General features: G+C 42.2%; 1 protein-coding gene across 2 annotated transcripts in view; it reads left to right on the plus strand.

Moving 5' to 3' along the window:
- The window catches only part of exd1 (exonuclease 3'-5' domain containing 1), a 61,571-nt gene extending 44,880 nt beyond the window's left edge, over positions 1-16,691 (plus strand). Inside the window, exons 9-11 of one of the 2 annotated variants that reach the window (XM_052023431.1) lie at positions 6,778-6,921; positions 9,305-9,496; positions 14,993-16,691. In XM_052023431.1, the coding sequence (XP_051879391.1) occupies positions 6,778-6,921; positions 9,305-9,496; positions 14,993-15,310 (654 nt within the window). In that variant the 3' untranslated portion in view covers positions 15,311-16,691. The remainder of the gene's footprint in view (positions 1-6,777; positions 6,922-9,304; positions 9,497-14,992) is intronic. The other variant, XM_052023439.1, reaches the window with a different exon arrangement.
- The last annotated feature ends 852 nt before the right edge of the window (positions 16,692-17,543 follow it).

Raw genomic sequence — 17,543 nt, forward strand, 5'->3', positions numbered from 1 at the left:
GCTCTTTCCACTTGCAGACACCCTCTATTAGAGTGAATCAGTATTGTGTTCCAGATTATTTTTTATTATTGAGGAACCTTGGTGAAGGGTTGAAGTTCAGGTTGTGTTGAAGAAAAGAGTAGATTGTTCAGCTAATGGCTGCAATTAAAAGGTAAGAAATTTCAGGTTAAAATAAGTGAATATGAGACAATGAAATAGATGTGGATTTGACAGACCAAACATGCTGGGAGGGGAAAAAGGACATGGGACAATTTATCTGAAGTGAACTTGTGACTGAAAGCTGACCCTCTGTCTTTGGAGGATGCCACCAAAAGGCAGCATAGATGAAAAAGAAGAAAGCCAAATATACGAGTCCTCCACGAACTTCGTAGTATATGGCCCTGCTGAGCATTTCCAACAATGTCTATTTTTATCATAGCACTGTGGGAGCAGCTCCGCAGAAGAACTACAGCGGTTCAAAAAGGCAGCTCACCTTCTCCATGGTGGGTGGGGGGAGACAGTTGAAGTTGGGCAATAATTGCTTCAGAGCAACACAAACAGCATGAAATAAGTTTTCTTTAAACAAAAAGTGAGGAAGAGGTGGACATGGGTCTGAGGTCATCACTGATTCAAAGACACTGAAGTGGTTGGATAAAAACAGATAGTATAAGTTTTTATAACATAAAGCAGAAAAGGGTGGCTAAAGTGAACATAGGTCCCTTGCAAGACAAGGGAAAATTAATATTGGGTAATGTGGAAATGGCTAAGGCTTTGAATGACTATTTTGTGTCGGTCTTCGTGGTGGAAAACACATCTAACGTGCCAGAGAGAGATGCGATGGGAGGTGAGGACCTCGATACAGTCACTATCGCTAAAGAGGTAATGCTGAGCAAACTAGTGGGGCTAAAGGTAGATAAGTCCCCTGGTCCTGATGGGATGCATCCCAGGGTACTGAAAGAAATGGCGGAAGTTATAGTAGAGGCATTTGTGATAATTTACCAAAATTCTCTGGATTCTGGGCAGGCCCTGGCAGATTGGAGGACAGCGAATATCACGCCACTGTTTTAAAAAAGGATATAAGCAAAAGGCAGTTAACTATAGGCCAGTTAGCTTAATGTCTGCAGTTGGGAAAATGCTGGAAGCTATCATTAAGGAAGAAATAAATCTGGATAAAAAATAGTTCCATCAGGCAGAAACAGCATGGATTCAGAAAGGGCAGGTCCTGTTCGACAAACTTGGAGTTCTTTGAGAATTCAATGAGCACAGCGGATAGAGAGGAATGGTTATATACTTGGATAAGGTGCCGCATAAAACGCGTATCCATGAGATAAAGATGCATGGAATTGGAGGTAATGTATTAGCATGGAAAGAGGATTAGTTAACCAATAGAAGGTAGAGAGTTGGGATAAATGGGTATTTCTCTGGTTGGCAATCAGGGGTCAGTGCTGGGCCTCCAACTGTTCACAACATATATTAATGATTTGGAAGAGAAGACAAAGTGTAGCCTATCTAAGTTTGCTGATGACTCTAAATTGAATGGAAAAGCAAATTGTGCAGAGGATGTGGAGAGTCTGCAGAGAGATGTAGATAGGTTAAATGAGTGGTCAAGGGTCAGGCAGATGGAGTACCATGTTGGTAAATGTGAGGTCATCCACTTTGAAAGGAAAAATAGAAGATCAGGTTATTTTAATGGTGAAAGATCACAGCATGTTGTTGTGCAGAGGGATGGGAATACTGGTGCATGAATCGCAGAAGGTTGGTTTGTAGGGGCAACAGGTTATCAAGAAGTCAAATGGAATGTTGGCCTTCATCGCTAGAGGGATTGAATTTAAGAGCAGAAAGGTTATGCTGCTTCTGTACAGTGTACTGGTGAGGCCACACCTGGAGTACTGCATGCAGTCCTGGTCACCTTACTCGAGGAAAGATATGCTAGCTTTGGAGGTGGTGGAGAGGTGGTTCACCAGCTTGATTCCGGAGATGGGGTTAGCCTATGAGGAGAGGTTGAGTCGACTGGGACCATACTCACTGGGATTCAGAAGAATGAGGGGATCTTATAGAAACATATAAAATTATGAAAGGGATAGATAAGACAGAGGCAGGAAAGTTGTTTCCACTGGTAGGTGAGACTAGAACTAGGGGACATGGCCTCAAGATTCAGGGGAGTAGTTTTAGGATAGAGATGAGGAGAACTGCTTTTCCCAGAGAGTAGTGAATCTGGAATCCTCTACCCAAGGAAGCAATAGAGGCTGCCTCATTGAACATAAATTTAAGACACAGATTTTTGCATAGTAGGGGAATTAAGGGTTATGGGGAAAAGGCAGGTAGGTGGAGCTGAGTCCACGGCCAGATCAGCCATCATCTTATTGAATGGTGGAGCAGGCTCAACAGGCCACATGACCTGCTCCTGCTCCTATTTCTTATGTTCTTATGTTAGGCAGATTAAGGGAATGGCTGAGAGAGCAAGCGCCATTACATCAGCCATGTGAGAATGGAGTTGAGGGAGTAGAATGTGTTTAGAAACAGCATGCTGGGTTTCATGACAAATCTGAATTCAAAACTCTCGTGAGCACAAGAAGGGAACTGTGAGTAATGGGGGTAAGCAACAGAGGAAACTGTACAAATGACCTCCAACTCAAATGTAAAGTCTGAGTTGTATTTGTGTTGGAGGTGATAGTGAAGGATGCAGAGGATAGCAATCTAAGGACACACTCAGTAGCAGGGGAAGAGATTCTGGATTTATCTCTGTCCTTCACAGAGGTTTGGGAGTTAGAGGACATTTTGACATGGGGGTGAGTCCTGGGAGAGTTTAATATAGCCAGACCTGATCTGATGATGGTGTACTTGATGGTACAGCAGGTTGTGTCTGTGTTCTTTGAACTTAAGTAAAAATGCTTGGAGAAATAAGACAAATTTGATTTAGCTGGTGACAAGGGCATCAAAAGTGGAAGGACCACAGACGAAGTAGTTGTGGATTTGCCAGTGATTTTCCTGCAGGTATCGTTCCAGCTGATGTCCATTGTAGCTGTCTATGTCAGTCTGGACTGATCATGCTTCACAGGTGCCATTTCCATTTCAACTCTCCTCAGGACTGGAATCCTGCTGCTCTGTTTGTTTATATTTTCTCCTTTCTGAATGCACATATTATAGGGTCACTTTGAAATAAATGTAACACAGTCAAATATACATTTTGAAAAGATTAGTTACTTGTTCTGTTAAAATTTTGTACAAAATCTGAGTATCAACATGGAAAAAAAACACATCAATTTTTATAATGGAAAGCTTTTCTAATGCAAAGTTAGCAGTCAAAACTAATATAGCGTCAAATAGACTAATAATTTTAAACAGCCCAGAATGAGCTTTGACGGGTTACAGTGATTACATGGCACTTTCCTATTTAGGATGGGGATTGTGCAGTAGCTCCATTAATACCAGAACCAGCAGATACTTGTATCTGGAGGCTGGAGGCAGTACAACTGGTTTAAGATAATATCTCTCACAGGTACAAAAGGAGTCATTTGAACATTGTTAATTAGAGGACTGGTTGGTCATGAATCTTTAGTCAGAGCACTGATTTTTAGTCATCCTGCACTTAGCAAAAAAGATTAAGTGTGACAATGCTGTGAAAAATAATGTTTAGAAATTGGAGCAGGGAAGACCAAAACTGGCCCTGCTAGTTATTCAGAGGCCAGTGATCATTATGTGTCACTGGTCCCCACAATTTCTTTTGTTACACTTCCTCCCATCCTGTTTCCTGTAAGGAATCTATTCCTTCCTCTTATTTTCTCTTTCTCAGCCACATCTGTTTTTATAATGTTGCCCTCCACATCATTCATCTAATATCCCTTGTTGTGGGTAACATTGCCCTTAACTGAATGCATCCAACTTCTTGCATTTCTGCTATCACCCTTTCCCCACCCCTGACCCAATTGTATGCCACAAATACATCTCATACACTGCTCCTCTCTCAGCATTCCAATGTGTTTGTTCCCTCCCTAACACCCTGGTCCAATTCTCAGCCCTTGCCTTATCATGCCACCTTTATGTGCAAACATATGAAATATAACAGCTGCCCTTTCACCAGCATCTTTCACATCATCCAGTAACCCAACGGAAAAAATATTTACACTGGAATAAAACAATGTCTTCTAATTCTTTCATAGAGTTACAATAAATGCAAGTTTTAGCCATTTCACTTTAATAACTAACATTAGATATTGATGTCACTTGAAAAAAGATTTTTAAATACAAGTTGGTAAAAAGAAGATCTTGATCAGATTGAGTTTCACCTAATGTGACAAGTGAACCTGCCTAGTGTCCATGATACCTTTCCATTTTGGTTCATGATACGAACACATCGCCTGTGTATTGTGAATTGATAAGTTGATTTCTTTTGTTTATTTTTAATCTTGTTGCAAGCAGAAATCCTAGTTTGTGTTGCTCCTGTCCCCATCAACCTACAGCAGAACACCTGGCTTATTTGGAAGGAAATATTTTTTTGGAAATACTGATCCAATACATTTCTGAACAATGCCTTGTCGCATATCATCATTGCACTCTCCCAGGTGAATTGCAGATTCAACTTTAGCTCCATTATTGATTCTGGATTGAAGTAGCAACTGAAATTGTCAAGCAGAACAGTGAGATGTAACTGTATGACACCATTTATTTCATTTCCTTTTATTTTCCTGATGCTATGCTACTGGTGTCTTTAAAAGTATTGGAAATGCAATAACTTCTTGATAACTTTTCAATTAGGCTTGCCACTGTGCTAACAACTATTAGATTAGTACCTCTTCAGTGTTAAAACAAATCAGTGCCTTTTTCTCATGACTTCAGATTTGGTTCATTTAAAATGTCTTCTGAATATGACAACTTTATTAATAAGTTGTTGCTTTAAAACAGAGCTGCCGAGTTAGACTGTCTCCTGGAAAAAAAGTGATTCATATGCCCTTCTAAGCTTCCTGCCCAGAGTGGGTCACTATTGTTTGTGGAAAACATGAAATGATCATACTCTGATATTTTCTGAGCATAAAACTTCACAAAGCCTTTGTTTTTTAAATGATATTCTTTACTACTGTCTGCAGTACTTCCATAAGATCAAGGGAAATGCCCACCATTACAGAATGCAGCTCTAACAGCGCTAGAAGCTCAACGCCATTCAGGATAGAACAGCCCACTTGATTGGTATCCCATCCATCACCCTAAACATTCATCTCCTCCATTACTGGCACACGGTGACTGTAGCATGTACCAAATCCAAAATGTACTGCATTTACACACCCAGTCTACTGCAACAGCACTTCCCAAACACGCTACCTCAAAGACCAAGAAGGACAAGAGCAGCGGGTACATGAGGACGCCACCACCTGCAGCTTCTCCTCCAAATTACACACCATCCTATACAGTTGGTCCTCTTTCATCACTGGGTCTTAATTCTGGAACTCCCACCCCACAGGACTCTGGGAAGACCTTCACATGAAGGACTTAAGTTGTTCAAAAGAAGGTGGCTCACCGCCAACTTTACAAGGGCAATTAGGGAAGGGGAATAAATGTTTTCCAAGCCAGCACCATCCAGATCCCGAAAGAAAGAGTAAATAAAAACAATTCACCTTTAATATGAACACCAGATTATACGTTTGATTAAGTGCTTTGTTTTGTTTTCTTCCGAGCTGTCTTTTAACATTGTGAAATGTTTATTGGCTAATGTCCATATTGTCCTTTCCTTTCTATTGTTGGAATTCAACCATTAAACAGTTTTTAATTCCAGTCCCTGAAGCATTTCCAAACTGAAAAAATTGCGCTGAGTTTGACTCACCCAGGCAGACTCAATTTCAGTCTCACCAATGAAATTCCTTAAGATTTGTGACCCATTTGGTTAATCAAAAATGTCAGTGTGTTACGTGGAGCATTGCACAAATCTGTAAAGTCACTTAAATGAAATGTGGGTTAATCAGCACCACAACAAAGACATGGTGATATTTCAGGAAAGGAACAGAGGAGGAAGTAAAAGGTGGTTATGTTTGGGAAAACCCAGAGAAAAGTGGGTGAGGCGAAGGAAGGATTGATTCATTGTCTTACAGCTGAATAATAAATTATAAGATGATGTGAACAAGACAAATGAATGGAAGAGGATGACATTTTCAGGTAGAGATCCATGCACACAAAAAAGTGAAAAGGGCAATGGGGTGGAAGGGAGCTTGCTAATTCAGATTTTAAATGATAATCTCAAGAGGGGTGATATCACGAGAAGCCGTGTTTTGTTTTACCTGTGCTTCACCACCAGCGCTATGATCTGATTAAATATCTACAACTCAAAATTGTGTGGAAACCAGAAGTTAAGGTCTTGAGGCATTTATTGTTGAGAGATGGAGAAGGACTGAGATCTATGAAATGGGTAGAATACACAAGAGTTCTGGTTAACCACTGTGAACCTCTGCTGATGGGAGAAAATATTTCAAAACTACTTTTTTGATGAGCATTGTTTAAAATATACTTGTCCAGCTCGCTTTGGTGATTAGTCAGCTTTTTGGTTCCTAACTTGCCATCAGGTAATTAAATAGTAAAATGATGAGAATTAAACAGTTCTTTCTCTTCTGTCTACCCCTACCTTAGCTGACGTGGATTGACTGAGCTGAGCTATGTGGAGATTGTGGCTTCTATCCTTCACCCTTTCCCCTCTGTCCCACCTCCAAATGAGTTTGGAGGATTTTGTGCAGGTTCTGACTAATGATTGGCTATTCAGTGTACCTTATGGCTACACTGTACTTTAACATATTGAATTTCTTCTATAATGTGCAGGTTGCTGACGTTCTGCAGTTCTCCACAGAGACAGGAGGCCTTCTTCCCAGCTGTGTCAGTACTTTGGAAGAATGTCTAGTCCGTCACCTTGGCCTCCCTCCAACAAAAATTCAGTTCCTGCAGCACAGTGTGGCTGCTCTCAAGGTATGTGGCAGCAGTTAGTATAAACTGTTCGATGCTGTCAAAAGACATCAGCGGTGTATTGAAACTATCACTCCATACCAGGGGTGGGTAGATTGCTGACAAATGGTGTTGAAGGTATATCTAAGTACAAAGGAGATGAGGGTTGGGTATTTTTATGAAAAATTAATCAAAAATCAAAATATTGTAGGTGCTGGAATTCAGAAATTAAAAACAGCAAAATGCTGGAATTATTTATGATTGATGATCCTTCCTCAGAACTCATTTTCTCTCCATAACTGATACCTGATTTCCTAAGGATTTCCAACATTCTTCATTAAGGGAATATATTCTTTAATGTGTTGCATTTTATTCTAATATGCTTTAATATTTGGATCTATGCAAGATTTTCTTCTCTCACAACACAACAGGCAATTGTTATTTTAAAAAAATGTGTAGCTAGCTTTGTCAGATTAGAAAACCTGAAGACTCGAGACTAAAGAGGTATTGAAACATTGGAATTTAGATAAGTTTTCTCTCCCAAGCCCCTTGAAGCACTTTTGCTGTGTGGGCTTCCTTGGGTCAAGTAGATGTTAGTGAGAAATAAAATCCATGAAATAGAAATATAAGCAGAAAATATTGGAAACCCTCTGCAGATTAGACAGCTTCTGTAGAAAGAGAAACAGTTAATGTTTCAGATCAAAGACTCTTTGTCAGAACTGGGAAAGGATCAATGATCTGAAATGATAACTGTTTCTCTAACCACAAATGCTTTCTGACCTGCTGAGTGTGTCCAGCATTTTCTATTTTTATTTTATATATTAGGAAGCATTGTAGCTTCCAATTTTCAGAGAAGGTGTGGCTAGAAGAAGAATATCCCTGGAAGGTTGAGATTAGGATTTCCTTGGGGATATTGTAGAGGTCATTCTCTCAGTGGGTTAATTGTGGCAGTTGGAGACAAAGTGAACAAGAGTAATGAAATGAGGGCAGTTTGAGTTAGAACACAAAACGAAGGAACATAAACACTTCGAAATGCAGAGCTGTGGGACATGCCCAGCAGGTCAGGTTGTGCTAATGAAGAGGGGCTACACTGAGCTAATATCAGAGATGGATAATTTACAGCAGAAATGGTCCATTCTGATACAGACACAAAGTGAGTTACCTGGAGTTGAGAAATGAGTTGTTGAGTCCAGAAAGCTGCAGCATGTCCAGATAGAAGATGAAATGTTCTTCAAGCTTATATTGGACCTTAATATAACAGTGCAAAATACTGCAGACTGGTCAGAATGTGTGGGATGGAGAATTAAAGTGGCAGGCAACAAAGTCCCTCTGTAGCTGGAACACAGCTGCTCTGTAAAGCAGTCACCCAATCTGCATTTGCTCTCTCTAAAGTAGACAAAACCATATTGTGAACATGGAATGCTGTCTTTGACATTGGCTCATTCTCTCTTTCCCTCTCCATCAGCATAGCTTGAACTGCTGGGCATGTCCCACAACCCTACACTTTGCAACTTTTACATTCTATTCCACACTCAAACTGCCCTCATTTCACAGCCTTTATTCATATTCTCTCCCCCCCCCCACCCCGCCATTATTCCAAAGACAGATAACTTCTACAACTTATCCCATAGGCAACCATTGTCTCACCCTATAAGACATATTCCCTTTGTCTTATCCATCCCTCTCACACTTTATCTGCAACTAAAACAAATTTGTTCACTCTTCCCCAGTTCTGAGGAAGTACCTTTAACATGATCCGATAACTTTGTCTCTCTTTCCACAGCTGCTGCCTGACTGGCCAAAGATTTCCAGCACATTGTTTTATTTTAGATTTCCAGTATCTGTAGTTTTGTGATTTCATTCATGGGGTAGAATTTTAACACAGTAAGAGCGTATTGTGTGTATTCCATTACATGCTTTCCTCTAATCTGGGAGTGCACACTTGCCTCTTCAGAAACTACACCTCAAGACACATACGCGCGCGCGTGCACACACACACACACACACACACACACACACACACACACACACACACACACACTCCACCCTGACTGTGCACGCAAATCCTCACAATGCCCTCCAACCTGAGAGTGCAACTCACCTCTTCACACACTTCATCTGATCTCTGTGCATAATTACCTCTTCATACACTTCCCTCTGACCTCTGTACACACTTCCCTCTGACCTGGCCCCGCACAGGCTCTGCTGCTGAAGACTGAGAGCTACTGTTGGGACAGTGCTGCTTGGTAAATGCAGTAACTGGTTGAGTTAAGCGTGCCTATAATTGATGACCTGATGAAAGTTAAATTATTTAACTTTGAAACGAATGGGACGGCTCTGTAGAGAAGTCAGTGGTTATAATCATCCTTTTTTTTTTATTGTCTTGTCTTCTGCCTTTGGTGTGTAGGCTGATCCAAAGGTGTGGAGCTGTCGTCCACCCCCCCAACGCTTGATGCAGAGTGCAGGATTAGAAGTGATGTTTCTGCTTCCACTCCGCTCTGCTTTGATGGACAAGTTAATGATGGATTTCGTAACTCAAGTGGACAACTACCTGAGCATGTACAGAAATATGCCCAGCATTTCTTTTGGGTATGCTGAGGTAGGAACTGTTGGGCAATCAAGAAAATGCCTCCAAGCTTCCTTAAGGTGTATTGCTCATCTTTCTTTTCATTTGTACGACATACTCCAAATTAACCTGCTGGGAATGCCTAAGCAGTTCAAAAACTGTTTGCATGACTCTGCCTTAGGCAAATTTCTTCCACTCAATGATCCCCTCCCCCCCCTTAGTAGTTCTCTTCACAAGATGTGGCAGGGGTGGGGGTGGGCTTGATGGTGAAGCTACACAGCAGTGTAGAAGAAATGATGTTACAGCTGCTTACCTACAAAGTCCTTGGAATTTCTGAAAGGCGAACAGTTACTTCGACGGAGCTGAAGAGGAGTAGTACTGATGAGAACTGTGACTTGCCCCTTCTCCCCACAAAGGTTGCACCTGATTTGCTAAAATATGTAATTCTTAAAGTCTAAATTCTACAGCTCGACCAATTCCATGCAAAGTGTTTAGCACTGAAGTTCAGGAAAGTGCTCTGCAATGGTGTTGTAAGAAAGGTTCTTTGAGGTCTCAAAGGGCAAGGACTCTGGACACAGTCTTTAGAGTTTAAAAATTATTTATTCACAAAGACAAACGCAGGACAGAATGAACGGGAATGGATGCACAGTTGCACACACAGGTGATCGCGAACTTGGGGGAAATCGCAACGAGTGTGAGATGCGTGTGCACGCACACACACACACGCCACAAACTGGGTACAAACAAATCAAGGAAGAAACAATATGACACCTGCCACCCTCCTTGACTCAGTGCAAGCATTGGCTCTATGGTCCCAGGGATCCTTAACTAATTACTCTTAAGTAGTGTACAGCTTTCCTCAATATCCCTCGGAGACGAACAAAGAGGTAGAACCAAGCATGTGGCACTTTTTATACTGCTGGAGGGCTGGGCGGTCCAGCCCAGGTCATTCCAAAGAGCCAATGGCCCAATGCCAGCAGGGACAAAGGTGCCTAAACAGGCCAATGGTTCAGGTGTGCACTTGATGGGTGGGGTGGAGCCAAACCTTGATTGACAGTGGTGTGTCTTCCGACCAGATGAGCAGTGTTGTCATCCGACCAGGTCTCTGTGGGTCCTGTACAGAGAGGACGGGTTACACCCGAACCTGAGGGGGGCCAATATCCTTGCAGCCAGGTTTGCTGGGGTGGTTCAGGAGGGTTTAAACTAGATTGCGAGGGGGAAGGGAACCGGAGGATTAGGTCAGAGGAAGAAGGGGATGGGGAAAAGTCAGATCTGACAGGTAGAGAGGCTTTGAGGAAGGAGAAGCAAGAGTACAGGGTATAAAAGTAGTAAGGTGGATAGGCTAAAGTGCATTTACTTAAATGCAAGAAGCATCAGGAATAAGAGAGATGAACTGAGTGCTTGGATAAGTACATGGGACTACGATATTGTGGCTATTACAGAGACATGGCTGACATCAGGGCTGGAATGGATATTGAATTTTCCTGGTTTTCAGTGTTTTAAAAGGGATGGGGGGGAGGAAGAGGAGGAGGGCTGGCGATACTGGTCAGGGACACTGTTACGGCTGCAGAAAGGGTAGATAATGTAGAAGGATCCTCTCTAGAGACAATATGGGTGGAAGTTAGGAACAAGAAAGGAGCAGTTACCCTCCTAGGAGTATTCTATAGGCCCCCTGGTAGCAGTAGGAATACTGAGGAGCAGATTGGGAGGCAGTTTTTGGAAAGATGTGAAAATAACAGGGTTATTATAATGGGAGACTTCAACTTTCCAAATATTGATTGGCACCTACTTAGTGCCAAAGGTTTAGACGGGGCGGAGTTTGTTAATTGTGTCCAGGACGGATTCCTGACACAGTATGTTGACAGACCAGGTAATGAATCAGGACAGGTGACAGATCTATCGGTGGGTGAGCATTTGGGGGACAGTGACCATTGCTCCATAACCTTTAAAATTGTCATGAACAAAGGGATAGGAGCAAAGAGGACAGGAAGATATTTAATTGGGGGAAGGCGAATTATGAGGCTATAAGGCGAGAACTTAGGAGTGTAAATTGGGGTGACATTTTTGAAGGGAAATGTACTATGGAGATGTGGTCGATGTTCAGGGATCTTTTGCAGGATGTTAGGGATAAATTTGTCCTAGTGAGGCAGAGAAGGAATGGCAGGGTGATGGAACTGTGGGTGACGAGAGAGGTGGAACAACTAGTTCGGAAGAAGAAGGCAGCATACATAAGGTGTAAGCAGCACGGATCAGACAGGGCTCGTGAGGAATCTAGAGTAGCAAGGAAGGAACTTAAGGGCTGAGGAGAGCGAGAAGGGGACATGAAAAGGCTTTGGCTAGTAGGGTTAAGGAGAATCCCAAGGCTTTTTCCTCGTACGTGAAGAGCAGAAGGATGGCTAGAGTAAAGGTAGGTCAGATTAAAGACAAAGGTGGGAGGATGTGCCTGGAAACTGTGGAAGTGGGTGAGGTTCTCGATGAATACTTCTCTTCAGTATTCACCAAGGAGAGGGGTCTTGATGATGCTGAGGACAGTGTTGGTAATGGTAATGCTCTAGAGTATGTAGATATCAAGAGAGAGGATGTGTTGGAGTTGTTAGAAAATATTAGGACAGATAAGTCCCCGGGGCCTGATGGAATTTTCCTCAGGCTGCTTCGTGAGGCGAGGGAGGAGATTGCTGAACCGTTGATTAGGATCTTTGAGTCCTCGTTGTCCACGGGGATGGTACCGGAGGATTAGAGGGTGGTGAATGTTGTCCCCTTATTCAAAAAAGGTAGTAGGGATAGTCCAGGGAATTACAGACCAGTGAGCCTTATGTCTGTGGTGGATAAGCTGTTAGAAAGTATCCTAAGAGATAGGATCTATGAACATTTAGAGAATCATGGACTGATTAGGGACAGCCAACATGGCTTTGTGAAGGGAAGATCTTGCCTCACAAGCCTGATAGAGTTCTTTGAGGAGGTGACCAGGAAGATTGATGAGGGTAGTGCAGTGGATGTGGTCTACATGGATTTTAGTAAGGCGTTTGATAAGGTTCTGCATGGTAGGCTTCTTCAGAAGGTCAGAGCCCAAGGGATCCAGGGAGGCTTGGCAGTGTGGATTCAGAATTGGCTTGCCTGTAGAAAGCAGAGGGTTGTGGTGGAGGGAGTGCATTCGGATTGGAGGGCTATGACTAGTCGTGTCCCACAGGGATCGGTTCTGGGACCTGTACTTTTTGTGATATTTATTAATGACTTAGATGAGGGGGTGGAAAGCTGGGTTAGCAAGTTTGCAGATGACACAAAGATCGGTGGTGTTGTGGATAGTGTGGAGGGCTGTTGAAGCTTACAGAAGGATATTTATTGATAGGATGCAGAGCTGGTCTGACAAGTGGCAGATGGAGTTCAATCCAGAGAAGTGTGAGGAGGTACACTTTGGAAGGACAAACTCCAAGGCGGAATACAAGGTAAATGGCAGGATTCTGGGCAGTGTAGAGGAGCAGAGGGATCTGGGGGTTCATATCCACAGATCACTGAAGGTCGCCTCACAGGTAGATATGGTAGTTAAGAAAGCTTATGGGATGTTAGCTTTCATAAGTCGTAGGATTGAGTTTAAGAGCCGCGAAGTAATGATGCAGCTGTACGAAACTCTGGTTATGCCACACTTGGAGTACTGTGTCCAGTTCTAGTCGCCTCATTATAAGAAGGACGTGGAGGCATTGGAAAGGGTGCAGAGGAGATTTACCAGGATGCTGCCTGGATTGGAGAGTATGGATTATGAGGAGAGACTAAAGGAGCTAGGGCTGTTCTCATTGGAGAGAAGAAGGATGAGGGGAGACATGATAGAGGTATACAAGATATTAAGAGGAATAGATAGAGTGGACAGCCAGTGCCTCTTTCCCAGGGCACCAATGCTCAAAACAAGAGGACATGGCTTTAAGGTAATGGGTGGGAAGTTCAAGGGAGATGTCAGAGGGAGGTTTTTCACCCAGAGAGTGGTTGGCGCATGGAATGCGCTGCCTGGGGTGGTGGTGGAGGCTGATATGTTGGTCAAGTTCAAGAGATTGTTAGGTAAGCATATGGAGGAATTTAAGCTAGAGGGATATGTGGGAGGAAGGGGTCAGTTAGTCTTAGGTGTGGTTTGAAGGGCGGCACAACATGGTGGGCCAAAGGGCCTGTATTCTGCTGTATTGTTCTATGGGGTCAGTGTTGTCACTGTCATATGACAGCCACAACCCTCCATGATACAAATGGGAAGCAGATTTGAAAACAGTTTTTCTACTACTGCCTAGCCCATCAGATGAAACCCACCATTAGGAACGTGGCCTTGAGATTATAATTCATGACCCAATTGAACAGCCCCATCTCCCATGTGATGGGTACTCAGGGCAGCAGCAATGCTCTTGTGCACTTCTGTTGCAGGCCCCTGTTCGGAATGACATGCATCATGTATTGGGGCCATTAGATACGCGTAAGGGTAGCAGGCAGTGTGTGCTGCATGTTGCGACATTGCTTGTGCAGTGTTTTGCTGGATACACAAGGTCTGTAAATGGCATGAGCTCCGTTCACCATGGAGAGGCAAAGCACAAGGTGGTTTCAGGATTAGTTAAACAAAGCCCAATGTTTTCCTAGGCCCTCATTTCTCTTCACCTAAAATTCCTCCCACCCTCCATTCCCACCACCTTTCAGAGTTGGGGTGGGCCATATTCCTGTGAGTTCCACCAAACAGCAAAACACTATCTCTAGCACTTTTTGTAAATGCTAAGTGTCATTGAACTCGATGTTTTCTTAAAGTCAAAATGAAAAGCTGTAGGTTTAAACAGAAGTTATTTAGCACATTTACTCAGTCTGACATTTAAAGCAGGGAATGCTAGAAATACTTAATGTATGGAGAATGAAATTAACATTTGATGAACTTTCAACAAATTCTTTGTTAATATAGTCTAGGCTTTTATAATGTTTCTTGATTTAGAGCCTTCTGTTTAAAAAAAAAATCACCATAAAGTGTTGCCGGGGAGGTAGTGAAAGCAGACACAATAGCAACATTTAAGAGGCAGTTAGACAGGCACGTGAACAGGCAGGGAATGGAGGGATACAGACTATGTGCATGAGGATGGGATTAGTTAAAATTGACGTAGACAGCACAGACATTGTGGGCCAAAAGGTCTGTTCCTGTGTTGTAATGTTCTGTGTTCATATATATATATCACTTTACAGTCTCTTGCAAACCACATTTGCTAGGTGCTGTAATGAGCTGAAACTAAGGGCATGTAATTGAGAAGTGAGAAACATACTGACCATAAGTGATAAATAGTGGTGATCCCAGTTCTGCTGATGATGATCCTGAGTGGCTCAGCAATATTCTGGCCTGTCATTTCTGTCCTTTGTTCATTTTGTGAATGTCTTGTTGGCTCATTAAAAGTTGTGTTGTGATTCCTCCATTTTGAATCTGATATGGTCTGGATGTTTAAAGGCAGATTACCTATTTGATTCTGATTAGGCTTTTATTTTTCCTATATACATGGGTAACATTTATCTGTTTATTTTTGCCAGACTTCCTCTTTGGAACTTCCTTATGAATTGAAGGAGTTGACTATTATTCAGAGGTTACGAAGAGAGGATGCTCTCAAAATCTATAAAACTGATGAGGACGGCCTTCTTGTGAGACCATACCCTCAATTTGAGAATAAACCCAAAGAAAGGATAGTAAACATAGATGACATTCCAGAGCTTGAAATGACCAAGACATCAAGGGAAGATGTAAATGAAATGGAGAATGAGGAGATTCCATTGCTTGAGCCCACTCCCAGTTGTGGTGAAGATATTTGTCCTCCCCTGGAACAAGTCAGTCTTTCAGCAGGCAGACTTTGAGGGAAAAGTAGTGCCCATCTTTGCTGAGAACCTAACTGAGTTACATGTGAGAATTTTGATCTCTAGGTGAACTAACTGGGTTGCTGTGCCAAGAAACCAGAGTTGCACCGACTTGATTCCCATGATCTTTGGACCAAATCAAGACCTCTGAAGACAGCATGTTTCAAATTTGTATCAAAACCCAGTTCTCAGCACAAAGTGAGAAGCTTCTATGGACCACACTGGCCAGAACCTGCTTCGGTTTATAGCTTACTTGAGTAGCTGGGTGGCTTTTAATGCTCCAGTATGTTGTACCTGGTGTGAGAGTCATGGGTTTCATATGACAGTGACCTCACAGTTGACTTATGCTGTGGGAAGGGAAGTGCTGAAGGAACGCTGCCAATCTGATGCTTCAGCTAAACAACAACAAAAATAAAAGGTAGTTAATTTGGGGAAAAATAAAAATGTTAACCAGCAGTACATTTTCAATGAATGCAGTCAAGACCTGTTTTCATGGGATTTTTGATGATGCTTTAAGGTTTTGGATACAAAAGTCACTTCTTTATGCCAATTTTAGTAAAAAGCTGTGAAGTGGTGTGAAAGTCCTGAGATCTTCTTAAATAAATAGCTTCAAAAATGAACCAAGATGTTGTATTCTTGACGAGCTGAGGAAGTGATGTTTACTTCTTGAGGAAAGTTCTGCTGTACTCAGCCTCCAGAGTGTAGAGAGCTTATAATAACTTTAGGATACATGAGAATTGTTCACCTGAAGACAAACAGCAGTAGATATGGATGGAGTTAGAATTAGATTTGTGTACCAAGTGAAAGGTAAAATGGCTTAGACTCCGTGCTTTGATTACTCCTCCACAAGACAGTTTCTTTGCCTTTAATATTGAGCTCCAAATCATGCTTTGAATGTAGACAAATTATTGTCCTTCAACCAGCAACTACCAAAAGGCAGTTATTTTCAGTAAATATTCCGTTGCTGTTTGAGGGACTTTGCTGTATGTAAATTGGTGGAGAAGGAACAATTGTCAGTTGTATATTTTTAGAGCTCTTGCTCTGGAAATGGTGCTGAAGTCTTGATCTCAAGACTTTCACACCATAAGGTCTCTGCAGCAACCTGCTTTTGTGATGTTTCTGCAGGAAGTTGCTCTTGCGGCAAATGTACTGATCTAACTTTGAAGTGACTGTCACTTCCCTCTTTGATTGCAATACTTGCATTTTGCACTCCTCCAACTATTTGTGTACATATAACAAAAGCAATCAATGATGGTGATATTAGGAATTGCATAGATCAGTCCTTTTCAAATAAATAAGGAATGCAAAGGACATCATGGTTGAACTATGGAAGATCAAATTGTTTTAAAAGTGATAATAAATTTGGGTTGAAGATTGCAGGATGATAGTTGAATGTTTTGATTTCTTAAAGACAGAGCAAAGAAACAGGCCCTTTGGCCCAACATGTCTGTGCTGACCATCAAGTACCCATCTATACAAGTCCCATTTACCGGAACTTGGTCCATAGCCCTGTGTCTCTTGGCAATTCAAGTACTCGTCTAGATACTTAAATGTTAAAGTACCTGCTTCTACCACCTCAGGCTGTGCATTCCAGATTGCAACCACCCTCTGAGTGGGGGAAAAAATATTTCCTCCAATCTCCTCTAAATCTCTTGTTCCTTATCTTAAACATATGCCCTTTGGTTTTGGACCTCCATTAAGGGGAAAAGGTTCTCACTATTCACCCTATTTATGTCCCACAATGTTGTACACCTCCATCAGCTTCCTCTACTCCCAGGAAAGCAAATCTAGCCTATCCACTCTCTCCTCATAACTGAAACATTCCATCCGGGGCACTATCCCCCAAAGTTTTATTGTTAACCATAATCTCCATGTTCTTGTATTCTATGCCTCAGTAATGAAGGCCAGAATCCGGCATGCCACCTTATTGACCTGAGCTGCCACCTGTAGGGATGTAGGAACTTGTACACCTACGTGTCTCTGTTCCTCAATACTGTTTGGGGTCCTACCATTCGTGATGTAGGTTGTACCCTACTAGACCTCCCAAAATGCATCACCTCACACTTATCAGGATTAAATTCCATCTCTCTTTGCCCTGCCCAACCTACCAGCTGATCAATATCTTTCTATTGCCTAAGACTACCCTCCCTATTATCAACACCTCCAATTTTTGTGTCATCTCCAGACTTATTAACCATATCTCTTACATTCATATCCAGGTCATTAAATGCAT

This window comes from Pristis pectinata, chromosome 1, assembly GCF_009764475.1.
Source record: "Pristis pectinata isolate sPriPec2 chromosome 1, sPriPec2.1.pri, whole genome shotgun sequence".
Taxonomy (NCBI): Eukaryota; Metazoa; Chordata; class Chondrichthyes; order Rhinopristiformes; family Pristidae; genus Pristis; species Pristis pectinata.